This window comes from Tursiops truncatus, chromosome 20 (assembly GCF_011762595.2).
Source record: "Tursiops truncatus isolate mTurTru1 chromosome 20, mTurTru1.mat.Y, whole genome shotgun sequence".
Classification (NCBI taxonomy): Eukaryota; Metazoa; Chordata; class Mammalia; order Artiodactyla; family Delphinidae; genus Tursiops; species Tursiops truncatus.
Genome location: NC_047053.1, coordinates 32,087,253 through 32,102,649, shown reverse-complemented (window position 1 = coordinate 32,102,649; position 15,397 = coordinate 32,087,253). Strand labels below are relative to the sequence as shown.

The window sequence follows — 15,397 nt, the reverse complement described above, 5'->3', positions numbered from 1 at the left end:
GTATTTTACTGTGCTTTTGTTTCGTTCTTTTGAAATCAGTTTACCTTTTCATGCTGGGTGTGGAAATTGAGTCCATATCAGTCTTTAGATGTGTGTTGGAAAAGAGGCATATTTGTATTGTAGCATGCTGAAGGTGAGCTGTGAAATAGACCCAAGAAAAGCAGATCTGAAAAACAGGATCATGGTCTGTGCACTGACTGTTCAAGTTATAAAAAGAGACTAATGGTCCTTGCCACCAATCTGTCCCTGAAGATGGGAGAATGTTTCTAAGTGCTTTGAGATCCTCGGCAGAAAAGTATCACATTCCACTGATTATATATAGACATTCATAATTTGCACTTACCTTATTTTTCATCAAGGACTTTAAAAAACCAATTTTGAATCTTCTTAGCCTAGCAAGATAGGAATTTCAAGTACAGAAAAAGACATATTACGGAATACATGGTAAGATCGTTTTATTTAAAATTATTGTGCACTTTTCTTCTTTTAGCCTCATTCTTAGTGAGTGTGTTTGGCTACAAGTCTTTGTCTGAAATGATCTTCAGAACCAAAGTTGAGTCCCTCATTAGAAAAATATTGAGGCTACTTTTGAAAGCTAGGTCTTGCTGCCGTGGAATTACTTCTAATGAATTCCTAACACTGTTCTTCTGGGATGTATATATTTTTCTTCAAATTCCTTCTTAATGTCTGTTATTGGAGCTGGAGAGTTCTCATCGGGTCGATTAGTTGATTTTGACTTATTTCATTAGTAGCAAACCAAGGCCCAATGAGCTTGACTGACCTTGAAAATCCTAATGCATCCCTTGGCCAACCAAAGCAGCACTTGCGGAGGGCTCCTCAGTGCCTTTCAAAAGTAAGTCCTTAAAGTTAGCCTTTAAACAAAAGGATGAACTTGCCAGCATTTTCATACATCTTAATTTTTAAGATTTTACAGAAAAAGGGTGTGATATAGTACCCTATGTCAAGAAATTTTACAGCTCCAACCAGAGGCAATAATGAACATCAGGACAGCAACAGATGACACCAGAGGATGAAGTGTAGCGTGGAGCATCAGAGTTCAACATTCGTTTACATGATTAATGGGGGAGGCTTTCTGAACTGTGGTAGGCCAGCTTGGTTAATTTCCCTATCAACCAGTCACTCCGGCACCCCATTTCTCAAATACCACTGGCTTGTATGTGCTCCATTGCATGTGTTTTTAAAAATTGGTATGTTTGTTAAAGCATTGTGTGTACATGTGTAAAATTACTGTGGTTTCAAGCATATAAATAGTACAGGAAGAAACAATTCCCCTGTTTAAAATTACTATTTCTAATCTTTGGTAACATTTTCAAAGAATTACCTTTGGGAAGAAAATTTTTTGCTCTAAAAATGATACTTTTCTTATCCTTTTATCGCTTTTTAGTAGGGTTGAGGTAAGTTTGTTCAGCCATTTTTGAATTATCCAAGCATGAAAAAAAGACTTTTTCAGCTGTTAAGAAAATTGTTTCCAGCTCCTTTATGTGCTCACACGACACTAGGCAACGGAACATGATATCCAGAAGATAATACAACATGGAAGGCATTGACATTTTTTCAGCATGTTTTTTCTGAATGGCACAAATTAAGTCAAATATTGCATTGCCTTATGGTTTAAAAATACACCTTTTAAGACCTATACAGTATTTTCTAATATTTCATGATGTATTTTTTTTCCCACGAGGTTCTAATATAAGTTAAAATTGTAATTATTTTTTGATAGTATCTAATTAAAAGTGAAGTATTCCATCCAACATACAAAAGGAAGGGGGAAAGGTAGCATTTTGTTATCTGTCTGAAAAGGAACTCGAGTTCATATTTCTTCTCTCTGGATCTTAGTGTTTTCATCTTCATGATGCAGATGCTGCCTGGGTCTGTTTCGGCTCTAACGTTCTAGGATTCTTTATATTTCTGCCCCAGAGCCTTGTCGGATAGTCATCTTCCCAGCATTAGCAGTAGTAGCACGATAGCTACTGGAGGCTTTGCCAGAAACACTCAACTTTTAGACTTTCAGCATGGAAAATAAATAAAGCTTCGACATCTCAACCACAGTCTAACCTGTGTTTGGGTCCATATAGAAAGATATTATTACCGATGAACTCAAAGTGTGGAGATACAAGAAAGGCAGCTGTGGCAAAGATACTCCCTTTCTACTTCCCACGGCATAGCTAGACTTGAATGCTTCTTACATCCTTGACAACAAATTCCTGTCCTGTTGTGCCCCTTAGCTTTCCCTTCAGATTTCTTTATTGAGCTTAAATATTGTTGTTTTACTTTGTGGTAGCAGCAGCTTTGGAAAGTGCAGGTGTATACATGTGCATATGTACACTTGTACCTTCTATTCACACTGATAGTACAATTAATGTTGATGTCAATTTTGGTGTTAATTTGGGGTCATGATTAGTGTTGACACTTTGTGTCAGACTAATGGCATTTATGGGCGTCATCAGAATAAATGTTAATATTATCATGTTTTTATTATCTGTTATAGTAACATTAAACCGAGGTCCTCCCAGGAGAAAAAATACACATATGAATAGATAGATAATGCCTTTCTGTATCACTGGTGTTACTCAGCGAGAAAATGACATCTCAGGGCAGAATCCTAATCACTGTTTGGAGCATCAGAAATAATGATCACCTCTGATCGGAGGTTGTGAATAATTCATTCGGTTTGATTTTCACGTCCTGTCCAGTGATACTTTTCAAACCAAATGTGTTTCTACAGGAAAATAATGGTCCCACTTCTTATGGAAATACTGTAGCACAAATCATTTTACCCACATAAAAACAGTTAAATAAGACTGTTCTCTTCTGCTTGCCTTCTCCGCCCCATCCCCTCCTCCCTTGCTTGCGCGTGTTTATTCCAGGATCAGACTGTGGCCAAAGAAATATCTTCTTCCTTAGAACTTGTATAAGGAAAACAAATGTTTATTTCTGCTGATCCTTAACTTATTCACGGTAACTCTTTTGAACCTCTTCCCTTTCTCACTTTAAGGTAATTAGTTTAGGTGGATAATCCTACACCTAAGAAGCCTGCTAATTGGAATGCTCTGTTATCAAAAATAATCTGAAATTAGATATTTTAAAAACTGATTTATGGCTATATTAATGAAACTATAATTGGCGGTAAGTCCCTAGAACCACCTGGTTAGTCCATGCCTCTCTCGGCAAGACAGTGGTCAGGGAAGAAGTCAGTGGCATTGCCAGGGACCAAAAGCCCGAGTCTGACACTCGTTAGACCATAAACCCAGCCACTCTGACAAGCCCCTTTCAGGCTACATGTGCTCACTTTGTTGCTTCCTTAGCCCTTAGTCCTGGAGTGTCATTTTCACTAGGTTTTATTGCATAGAAACGTTGGAGGGAGAGAGAAGCTGAAACAAGAGGATCCAGTGATGGAATTTCCTTCGGTTGTTATTTTTAAGTTAACATACAGGGCAGCTTGGCTTAGGTGAAGTCAGTGAATGTCATATTCCTGATCACATTGTCACACTTGTGTATGCTTTTATATAGTGATTGCAGAATTTTCAATATAAAACCTCCATTGTATGTATAATATAGATAGACCCCATCCATATAAAGTAATTTGACTGAAAAACTTACGGTGTCCTAATTAAATGGGAGGAAAATATGACTGTCTTCTGAAGTAATGACCCAATCCTCTGAGACAAAGCTATTCTTAGATAGAATATTTTGAACCATTTCTCCTGAATGTTGTGACCCCCTTTTTTTTTCCCTAAATCTAACAAGGGCAGAGGAAAGCGTTTTTCAAACTAGTTTTCATCATCAGACAAAGTACTTTGCATTCAGAAACCATTTCCAGTATCAAATTCAATTTTGTCAGGTGATTAGTTGAGTTTGGTAGAGAATAATTTAAAAACACAAAGCTGGCAATGGCCGTGGTGCTTCTGCACTGGAGGAGAGCAGTTGCTGTTCTCAAGTTGCAAGCCCTCTTTCCGTGACTGGGTATAGTGGATTATTGTGTTACATGTCTTTGCAGCTGTTACAGACCTGCATCTGTTGACACCATGTGTTCCTACCCCAGACTGCTGGAAGAAATAGGGGAGCGGGTGAATTGATATCTTGCCTGCCTATCAGTGCAAATGTCCTTTTATGTACATGTTTGTAAAGCTCTTTAGCCCCCTTCAAGATGAAAGGCTCTGTATAAATATAAGCTTTTGATTTTAGTACATGTTTGGAGTACATGTGGTACAGTCCTAAATATGTATTTAGCTGATAGGCACTGTTCTTGTCTATTGTACAAATATTGACTTTAAAAGTATAAATATGTATTTAACTATCAGACCAGAAAAACACTGAGGCAGTACTTCTAAGGTAGAGATATTAATATTGTATAAACCTATATATACATATGTTTACATTATACCACATCATTGCAGAGCATTTCTTTTTAAAAAAGGAAATGATAGCCCCAACAGACTAAGACAGTTCTTGAGACTCTTCTCCCTTTAAGGTGAGTCTTGATTTTAAGTTTTCATATGTTTATTCCTCTCTTTAAATTTTATATAGATGTGATCTGTTGTAGTATAACTAAAACTTAGAGTCAGTTCCTCTAAAACATGAGAAATATGTTGGGTTGGTGAGATTTTTTTTTTCTCCTTAAAATTTTTTTTTTCACTGTGAAAATGTTCAAATGTGCACTAGAGATAATAATATAAGCTCCCATGTACCTGTTACCTAGTGAAGAAGTATTTGGTAGTTTTTTCTCCCTTTTTATTTATTTATTTTTTAATTTTTTTTTGTGGTATGCGGGCCTCTCACTGTTGTGGCCTCTCCCGTTGCGGAGCACAGGCTCCGGACGCGTAGGCTCAGCCATGGCTCACGGGCCCAGCCGCTCCGCGGCATGTGGGATCTTCCCAGACCGGGGCACGAACCCGTGTCCCCTGTATCGGCAGGCAGACTCTCAACCACTGCGCCACCAGGGAAGCCCTCCCTTTTTAATTTATAAAATTTTTAAGTTATGAAGGCATAAACATATTAAAGAAATTTGGAAAATGGGGAAAAAATTCACAGTCCCATCATCCTAAATAATTATCATCCCATTTTGCTATGTTTCTTTATTTCCCTTCCCCCCAGCCCCCAACAAGCTTTTAGATAGAGATAGTGTGTGTATGCATGTGTGTGTGTGTTGCAACACTTACTATAAGATTTAACATGTATTTAGTCTTCACAGCAGACTTAATACAATAGGTTATTATTACCCCATTTTACTGATGAGGAAACTCAGGCATATAGAGGTTACTAACTTACCTAAGGTTGTGTGGCTAGAAAACTGACTGAACCTCTATTCTGTCAGAGTCAGACTACATTAGATTCAGATTTGTAGAATATAGTTTCTGAGTCTGTGCCCTTGACTACCACACCGTTTTGCCTCTCAGAGTTATTATGGTATGCATGCAATTTTGTTATCCTGCTTCTTTAAATTTAGCATTACATCATGGGCATTTTAAAATACTGTTCATAGTCTTCATAGCCACCATTTTATAAGGCTGAACAGAACACGAACAATGACATCACTAGTCAATATACTCCCTCTAAAAAAGTTTTTATCATGACATTTATTTTTTCAGCTTTTTATCTTAAAATAATGTTAGATTTACAGAAGAGTTACAAAAATCATACAGAGTTCCCATTTAACCTCCATTAACCTTCACCCAGCTTCCCCTAACATTATTCCGTTATATAACCATGTTATAATTATAAAAACTAAGAAATTAACATTGGTATAATACCATACTGTTAAATAAAATACAGACTTTGTTTTGGATTTCACCAATATCTCTACTAATGACCTTTTTCTGCTCCAGGATCCGATCCAGGGTACCACATTGCCTTTAGGTGTCAATGACATTTATGTTTGTGTTATAATTGATGTTCATGTTTCCATATTGTTTCAGCTAAGTGCAGTGGCAGTAGTCTGGAAATACTTCCTTAATTTCTCTAGTAAATGAAATTATGTGAATCATACTTTAAAGAATAAATCATTCACACTCGGTATAGGACAAGTTACTTAAGTCCTCTGTGCCTTGGTTTTCTCATGGCAATAATAACAGCTGTTTTTAAAATTAATAATAATAATAGCTACTATTGGAGGACTTTTATATGCCAGGCTCTGTACTAATTTAATGTGGTGTTCCTCTCAACAATCCCTCCAGAAAGATGTTGTTATCCCCATTGTATAATCGGAAAAATTGAGGTTAAGGTTAAGGTTAAGTGACTTGTCCAAGGCTATACAGCTCATATAAAGCTGAAATTTGAACCAAGACAGGCAGATTTTCCAGCTTAACCTCCTAACTATTATCAGTATTTATTAACATTTATAGTACAGTACAGCATGTTATAAGTGTGCAATTAATGGTAGCTATTATTCTTATTATTTTTTAAAAATAAAATATTTTAATGATATTTAGTACTGTTATTCTGTGATCCCTAGAGATAAGTCATGCACGATGTTCTAAGCCTTTGGTGTTGACTATTTTCCACTTATCATTTAAAAAATGAAATGACCGTGGAACCAGCAAGTATTTATTACTCCCATATTATGTGTAGAAATGTGTAGGAGTCCTGCTATGCACTGGAATAGATGATATGATGGTTCAAGCTGGCAAGCTAAAAGCTGTCCTAGGCCATATGTGATTAATTATCAAATGAATTCTCTATATGAAGGTCTTAGTAGGTGATCAGAAGAAAGGAGTCACTTTAGACTAGGGGAAGCTTTTCTGAGGAAATGGAATTTGAATGCACCTTTATGGAACGGGTGAGATTTGGATAGGTTGAGAGGAGAGACAAAGGCAAACTTTGTATGTTAGAGTTAATATAATAGATTACTTCTTCTAATAGTTTTTCATCAATCCCATAGGTAATATTTTCTTAATTTTGTATGTGGGGGCATTGAAGCTCGATAAAGTTAAGTGAATTTCCCAAGGTCACACAGTTAATAAGTGGTAGGGCTTAGATGTGGATCCAAGTTTGTTTGACTCTCAAGCCCATGTTCACCATTATGTATCCCGTCATTTGATTAGCAGTAAAATCTAATTTTTAATATAAATTGAGCAACAGATTCTTCCTTAGAGATTTATCCATTGTGCTTATTCAAAACTTAATCTCTTCCAATGAGGAATCTCACTGTACCAAGACTCACACAACACCCTCCATTCTGTACTGGTACTTTTTAAGTGGGGAGGGGGACAGTTGATAAGGGACACATTTTAGAAAGGCATTAAGAGTAGTGTGTTCTTGGTGCTGCTGTGTTGACACCTAATTAGAAGTCAAGGGACTTCCCTGGTGACACAGTGGTTAAGGATCCGCCTGCCAATGCAGGGACATGGGTTCGAGCCCTGGTCCGGGAAGATCCCACATGCCACGGAGCAACTAAGCCCATGCATCACGACTACTGAGCCTGCACTCTAGAGCCCACGAGCCACAACTACTGAAGCCCATGCGTCTAGAGCCCGTGCTCCGGAACAAGAGAAGCCACCGCAATGAGAAGCCCGCTTACCGCAAGAGTAGCCCCCGCTCCCTGCAACTAGAGAAAGCCTGCGCACAGCAACGAAGACCGATCGCAGACAAAAATAAATTCATTAATTAATTTTTTAAAAAGTACTACTAATAATTAGAAGTCAATATTGCAAGCATGATGACCTGGCCAATTGCTGAACTGACTGCCCAAGTGACACAGAGTCCCCAGGTAATAGCAAAAGATAAGAGTGTTATTTGCTTGCCCAGTGCCACATAGACACAGTGTTTGCATTCGCATGCAAATGCTAAAGTAGATTCTTCTGGGCTTGTATCTAAGCTACTCTGGCCTAGGTGGCTAAAGTTAATATGTCATAAAATTTGGTGTAGAGCCCAATCTTCCTAACTACAAGTGCATTTAGAGGAAATAGCTTTTCCTTCCTGAAAAACAAAAGCGATGCTGGATTAGAGGGCCACGTGAGAAGGCAGTTAAAATATTTTTCCCCACGTGGGCACCATATTGATCAGCTTCTTAAAAACTATGACCAAAATTATCCTGATATTTGGAGTTTCTCTGTGCTGTTTTTTGGATGATCTGTTTCTTCTTCCTTTTCTCTGTCTTTAATGAGCAGATAGAGTAAAACTGCCTTACCTCAGAAGGTGACTGGATTTTTTTTCTATGTATTATATCGATTTTGATTTGTATTTGGCCAGTGGTATATATTAAATAGCTTATATTTATCTGTAGGTGTTTCATATATATATATTTCTTAATGCTGAGAATCACAAATAGCTGTGTGGAAAGCTTCAACCAGCCTGATTACAGTGGATGTGCAATTGGATTGAGAAATGTGTACTCAGAGCTTATGATCACTGGCCCGGTTGAGTCTGGGTGATGCATGTGGCTTTCCAGGGATGCTGCTATTTACATCTGTTCATGGCCCTTCTTGGTGGCTGGCTCCGCAATGAGGTGATATGCAGCAGCCCAGGGATGAGGGACCAAGGCTGCAGATGTGGCTGGGCTCCATTAGGCAGGACCAGGAATGCTCGTCTGGTAGGCTTTGTGTTTGGGGGCGAGTGGTGGTGGTGGGAAGCGGGGGAGACAGAAAGAAACAGGAAAAAAAAAGAACGGAAAGCATTACTTATCTAGGTATAGGGAAACAGACAGGCAGACATGAAAAACAGCCGTTAACTGGGGAATGAGTGAGTAGAAAAGAAAGGGCACTAGCGAACAAACAAGTAGAAGGAGTGACTAGTTCTCATACAGAAGGGGATTAAAAGAGGAGAGGGCTGTGAGGGTTTGGGAAGAGACATGTCACCCCTGCCTATTAAGTCAGTATCATTTATTTGTGTGGCTGGCCAGATGCTACTGAACAGTGCGCAGAGATTTATATATATCATAGTGCAGCAAGAGGTTGGTTACTTGCATCCTTTGGTTTTCTAGTGTTGGGAGAAATCAGCAAGAGATGGTCACAAGGATGCAGTGTTGAGCTACAGCAAATTCTTGCAGAAATGGAAGATACCTGAAGCAAGCCTGTAAAGAATGTTGCTATTATTTCTGTCAAATATTAGAGGACAATAAAAGGACCCAGGGTTGTAAAAGTTGTATAGTCCATGAGAGGTAGTCCTCTTTCTGTTCTCCTGTGTGTTAAAGATTTCTTGGAAAGAATCTCACAAGCGATATCTTAGTAGATAGGGTAGTAAGGTAGGGCATCCCGGATTTAATTCCCAGTGCCCCAGTATTCTTCCACACATAGCCTGAGTGCATTTAGACTTTGGTTTTTCCATCTTCTTCGAACAGACCCAAAGAAGAAATTGAGACAACTGTGAAATACATATACAGTAAACCAGCTATTCTCAACATAATCTTAGAGAAGTATGCTAGAATATTTGTTCTAGTTTCCCGCAGGGAGCTGGGCTCTTTAGCAATGCATATCTTTACCTGCAGGTTGTGTCTACGTGCAGTCTGATATCTTCAAGTAACCTGAAAAATAATTCTGCATGTAAGAAGCTTGTATTTATTTGTTTGTTTGTTTATGCCTTTGCAGATTGGCATGGTAGCTTGGAAAATGACCCTTAAAAGTCCAGAATATCCAGAAGGCCGAGATATCATTGTTATTGGCAATGATATCACATACCGAATTGGGTCCTTTGGCCCCCAGGAGGATTTGCTGTTTCTCAGAGCTTCTGAGCTTGCCAGGGCAGAGGGCATCCCACGCATCTATGTAGCAGCCAACAGTGGAGCAAGAATTGGACTGGCAGAGGAAATTCGTCACATGTTTCACGTAGCCTGGGTAGATCCTGAGGATCCTTACAAGGTACAGACTAAGAAAAGATAATACTTCAAGTTACCATACGGGTGTGCGCGCGCGTGTGTGTGTGTACGTGTGTAGAGAGAGGTAGAAGTTTTTTTTGTTTTTATTTATTTATTTATTTATTTTTGGCTGCATTGGGTCTTCGTTGCTGCGCGTGGGCTTTCTCTGGTTGTGGCGAGCAGGGGCTACTCTTCATTGTGCTGCGTGGGCTTCTCATTGTGGTGGCTTCTCTTGTTGCAGAGCACAGGTTCTAGGCACACGGGCTTCTGTAGTTGTGGCGCGTGGGCTCAGTAGTTGTGGCTCACGGGCTTAGTTGCTCCGTGGCATGAGGGATCTTCCTGGAGCAGGGCTCGAACCCATGTCCCCTGCGTTGACAGGTGGATTCTTAACCACTGCACCACCAGGGAAGCCCAAAATATATACCTTTAAATTATTCTCCTTTGGCTTCCAAGACTTATGGTCAGTCATCAGCAAAATCTCTCATATCCTCAGCTTCTTCTCTGATTGTTCTCTAATCTTGCTCTACTTGAAACCTGCCTGTCCTCTGAAGACTCTTCTTCCCCTGTAGCCCTCTTAAATGGTGACTGGTTTCTCTTTCCCTTGTACCACTGAGCCTGGAGGAAAATAGCTTCTTGCTAGTGCCTCACTGCTACTTCCAGACCCTTTTCCCTCCCTTCTCACTGAAAACCCCTGTCTTTGAATCTCATGGCATCAGACTGTGCCGCACCATCACTGCTCCTTATTATAGTGTTCCCTACCCTTTGGCCACTCCCTCTTCTTTGCATCTTTTAGTTGCTGGCACATTGTCACTCCCTCCAGTACTACTAGTCCTGTTATCATTCTTGACGATTGCTATATATACATAGATGATTCATCCCATTATCTAGCCTCTTGGATCCTTGACTTCCTCTCCCCCAGTGGTCCTATCCTACATCCCAGATCAGCCTCTCATTCCCCATAATGTCAACTTCAAGCATCCCTTCCTTTGCCATTTCTCTGTCCTATCTTTCCAGCTCACTCTCTTTAGTACCCCAAGTCCAATAATCCTTTGCACTCACCAAGACCTACAACTATTGATCCTGCCACCTTTCTTCTGCTCTTCACTCCCTCCTTACATACTCATTTTATTCCTATCCAGCCTTAAATCCAAAGTCTACCATAGGCTAATGATCGTAATCACTACCTTTCCCATGCCTTCAATTTCTTTGCTTTTTCTCTTCATTCCGCTTACTCCGTGTCTGTACAGAAACCTTGTTTAAATCCAACTCTCTCCATCTACTCCTTTTCCCTCACCTGCATAGCTGAACACTGATGGAGAAAAATACACAGTGCTGTTGACTGGTCTTTAAATTCAAGCTTACCAACCTCCTGATTGACAGTTTGACATCTCTCTCCTCAAACCTCCAACACCCTCTTCCTTCATCCTCACTCTTAGCTGATGATGTTGCTTCCCAATTCACTGAGAAAATGGAAGCAATTAGAAGAGAGCCTCCACGAGCTCCTGTATATCTGCATCTGTGCTCTTATTCTCCGCCTTCTCTCCTGTACTTTGATGAACGGTCCCTGCTTCTATCTAAGGCCAATCCCGCTATGCTTGACCCTTTTCCTTATTGCCAACTTAAGGATGTAGATCAAAACTTCTCCCCCTGGGCTTTCCTGGTGGCGCAGTGGTTGAGAGTCCGCCTGCCGAGGCAGGGGACACGGGTTCGTGCCCCGGTCCGGGAAGATCCCACGTGCCGTGGAGCGGCTGGGCCCGTGAGCCATGGCCCCTGAGCCTGTGCATCCGGAGCCTGTGCTCTGCAACGGGAGAGGCCACAACAGTGAGAGGCCCGTGTACCGCAAAAAAAAAAAAAAAAAAAAAAAAAAAAACTTCTTCCCCTTCTTTCTTACCTCATCACTTTTTCCCTCTCTATTAAATATACTCCTTTTTTAGCACACAGACACTTACCCCTCCAGTCACTAACCCTACCCATTTTTTCCTTCCCTTTACAGCAAGACTTCTTAAAAGAGTTTCTCTTCTTGCTGTTTCCAGATACTCTTCTCCCTCCCATCCCCTCTGGAACCCATATCAGTCCCCCTTGCACCCTCACCATTCCATCAGAGCTGCTTTTGTCAAGGTCACCATTGATTCCATATTGTTAAAATCTGAATCTCACCTATTTGACATTTCAGCAGTATTCCATGTGGTTGGTTACTGCTTCATCCTTGAAATACTTTCTCCTCTTGGTTTCCAGGAACCTACAGTCTCCTTTTTACCCCCCGCCCCCCACCAGCCACTCTTTCTCAGTTTCCTTTGCTGCCTTTTACATCTTTAAATGTAAGAGTGTCAGGGGATGATGGAAATATTCTATATTTTGCTTGTGGTGGCGATTACACACAAGTGTATACATTTGTCAGAACTCATCAAACTACAACACTTAAAACTGATGGATTTTATTGCACGTAAATTATGCTTCAGTAAAATTCATTTTAAAAGTATATGGGAATTGTTGGTGACCTCTAATAAATACAGTATTTCTTTTGGGGGTGATGGAAATATCCTGGAATTAGATAGCGGTGGTGGTTACACAGCATCTGAATATACTAAAAACTACTGAACTGTACGCTTTAAAATGGCCGGTATTATGTTATGTGAATTTTATCTCAATTTTTTTAAATTATAAAAAAAAATGTGAATGGAGACACATGTCAGTGCCACAGAGGCTGTGGCAGGACCAAGAAGTCTAGGACTCCCCAGCCGCAACCCCACAGGGCCCAATGCCTCTCACCTGGTGCTGTGGCAGGATAGCTTGTATGGAAGGTGAGATAAGAAGGAAAACAAAAAGGTGTTTTAGGGCTTGGTCCCTGGACCTCTCCTCTTTTCTATATTCACCTTCCCTTGGTGATCCAGTCTTAAAGCTTTAAATTCCATCTATAAACTGATAAACTTCCAAATTTATATCCTGCCCCTGAACTTCAGATTCATGTATCCAGACTCAACATCTCTACCTGCACATCTGCCTAAACATAGCTTCTAATCTTCTTCCTTAAATCTGTTCTTCCCACAATATTCTCTGTCTCAATAAATGATACCTCTATTCCTCATTTAAGTAAAAGACCTTGGAGTTATCCTTGACCTCTCTTTCTCATATCCCACTTCCTCTCTGTCAATAACTCATGTGTACATCCTGACCTTCAAAATATATCCAGAATCCAACCATCTCTGAGCACTTCCACTGCTACACAGTAGTCCAAGTCCCTGCCACCTCTTACTGCATTTATTGCATTGTTTGCTAATTGACATTCCTGCTTCTGGCCTTGCCCCTACCCCTACCCAAAGTCTACTCTCAACAGAAAATGGAATGACCCAGTTAAATGTAAATCAGATCACAACTCAAAACTTACCTCTGATTAAAACCCTTTAAAGGGCTTCCCTGGTGGCGCAGTGGTTGAGAATCTGCCTGCCAATTCAGGGGACATGGGTTCGATCCCTGGTCTGGGAAAATCCCACATGCCGTGGAGCAACTAAGCCCTTGCACCACAGCTACTGAGCCTGCGCGTCTGGAGCCTGTGCTCCGCAACAAGAGAAGGCCGCGACGGTGAGAGGCCCGCGCACGGCGATGAAGAGTGGCCCTTGCTCACCGCAACTAGAGAAAGCCCTCGCACAGAAACGAAGACCCAACACAGCCAAAAATAAATAAATAAATTCATTAAAATATATATATATATCTTAAAAAAAAAACAAACCCTTTAAAGGCTTCCCAGCTCACTCAAGTGAGGGCCAGGAACCATATAGTTACCTGCAAGGCCCTCCCTAGATTGGCCTTCCAGTACCACTCCGTCCTTGTTCTCTTGCTGCTCCCACCTGATTCCACACTGTGGCTCTACCAGCCTTTTCACTGTTTCTTGAGCCTGCTGGACACACTCAGCAGCTTCACACTTGTGGTTCCTTCTGCCTGAATGCTTTTCCCCCAAATATCCTCATGTCTCATTTCCTCAGCTCTTCAGGTCTTGGCTCAAATGACATTTTCATTAAAGCCTTCCCCGGCTATTCTTCTAAAAGTTCAACTCTGCCAACTCTCCTGTCTCCTTCCTCTATTTTATTTTTTCCTTAAACATTATTCCCATTAACACTGTATGCTTAACTTATTTATTTTGTGTATTTTCTGACTCACCTACTAGAAGATGAGTTGTACAAGGCCAGGAATTTTTGCCTGTTTTCTTCCTTTCTGTTTGTTCTGTGTCTTAAACAGTATCTTGCACATAATAGGCACTCAGTAAATATGTGCTGACAGACATACTACTGACACTCAGTGCTACGGGGCATTCTTGTCATAAGTCAGGCAAAATCAGTGGCAAATTCAAATTCATGTCTCTGGCATGTTGTGCTCCCTGTGGGACAAATTCAGTTAAATGGTGGACATAATTTCTCATAGTATTTTAAAAGTTTTTCTCTGCTTCCTTTTTTTTTTTTTTTCTGAGTGACTGATTCACTTAAGGTGAACACACATATTAAATAACTAGTTTCTATGTGAGTGTGTATATGAATGTATAAAAATAAGTCAGTTATGAAGTGTTAGTATAATTTTTTAATGTACATAGGGATTAGAATTTGTTTATTTAGAAAAGCAAAAGGTATGAGCTCAGTGATTACTGATCATTAGCACTGCATAGACTTCTGATTTTAAGATTGAATAGCCTAGTTTTGTGATGCTCTCAATTATGCTTGACCCGTCTATATGTTGACGGTACTATGGATTTGAGAAAATGAAGGATAGTAATTCATATAATTCTTTAATTTTGTGTTGATATCTTTAATAGAGGTGTCAGTAAAGATTAGAGAATGACCCTTTAACCTTGATGAAAAGGAAATGAGTGGAGTATACCTGGAGTTGTAGCTACAAGATATCTTGTTTCAAGGACACAGTCAGTGACTGCAGAAATAGGCACTTCCGTCTTTCAAAGAACTGTCTATGGTAGTATTCTATGAGACAGTAACTCTGAGACACGATTTGGAGATTTAAAGCCAGCTTTGGAAGAAGCTGCATTATGCATGCCTTGCTGGGTCTTCTGTGGTGATGGCAAATAATGAGTTGAAAACTATTTGTGTTTCCCACAGGGATACAAATATTTATATCTGACCCCTCAAGATTATAAGAGAGTCAGTGCTCTCAACTCTGTCCATTGTGAACACGTGGAGGATGAAGGAGAATCCAGGTAGGTATTATGTATCAGAATAATTTGGCTGTGGATTAAAGAAAGGAGAATATGATCATTTTTTTCTCACTGTCCTGCTGATCATGACCTTGAAGAGCAGTGAAGATTGCTTGTTGAGTAATCTCGAAGCCTTAGGTTTGTATCTCAGCTGTACCACTTACTAGCTGAAAGACCTTATTATTGATTAAGGTTTTTAAACTATATTTATAATAATTATTCATTTTGAAAAGTTGGAACATATAAACAATTATGAAGAAAAAGTAAAAATCAGCTACAGTCCTACCAAGAGATCACAGTTATTAATGTATATTATATTCTTTCTGTCATATATATATATATATATATATATATATATATATATATATACACACACACACACCTTTTTTCCTACA

The 15,397-nt window shown here is 39.8% G+C and overlaps 1 protein-coding gene across 12 annotated transcripts in view; it reads left to right on the top strand.

The window, feature by feature from the left end:
- Nucleotides 1-15,397, top strand: part of ACACA (acetyl-CoA carboxylase alpha) — a 277,855-nt gene that overhangs the window by 154,475 nt on the left and 107,983 nt on the right. For all 12 annotated transcript variants that reach the window (XM_073797821.1, XM_073797819.1, XM_073797818.1 and 9 more), the window contains 2 exons: nt 9,543-9,812; nt 14,908-15,005. In XM_073797821.1, coding sequence (XP_073653922.1) covers nt 9,543-9,812; nt 14,908-15,005 — 368 coding nt within the window. The remainder of the gene's footprint in view (nt 1-9,542; nt 9,813-14,907; nt 15,006-15,397) is intronic.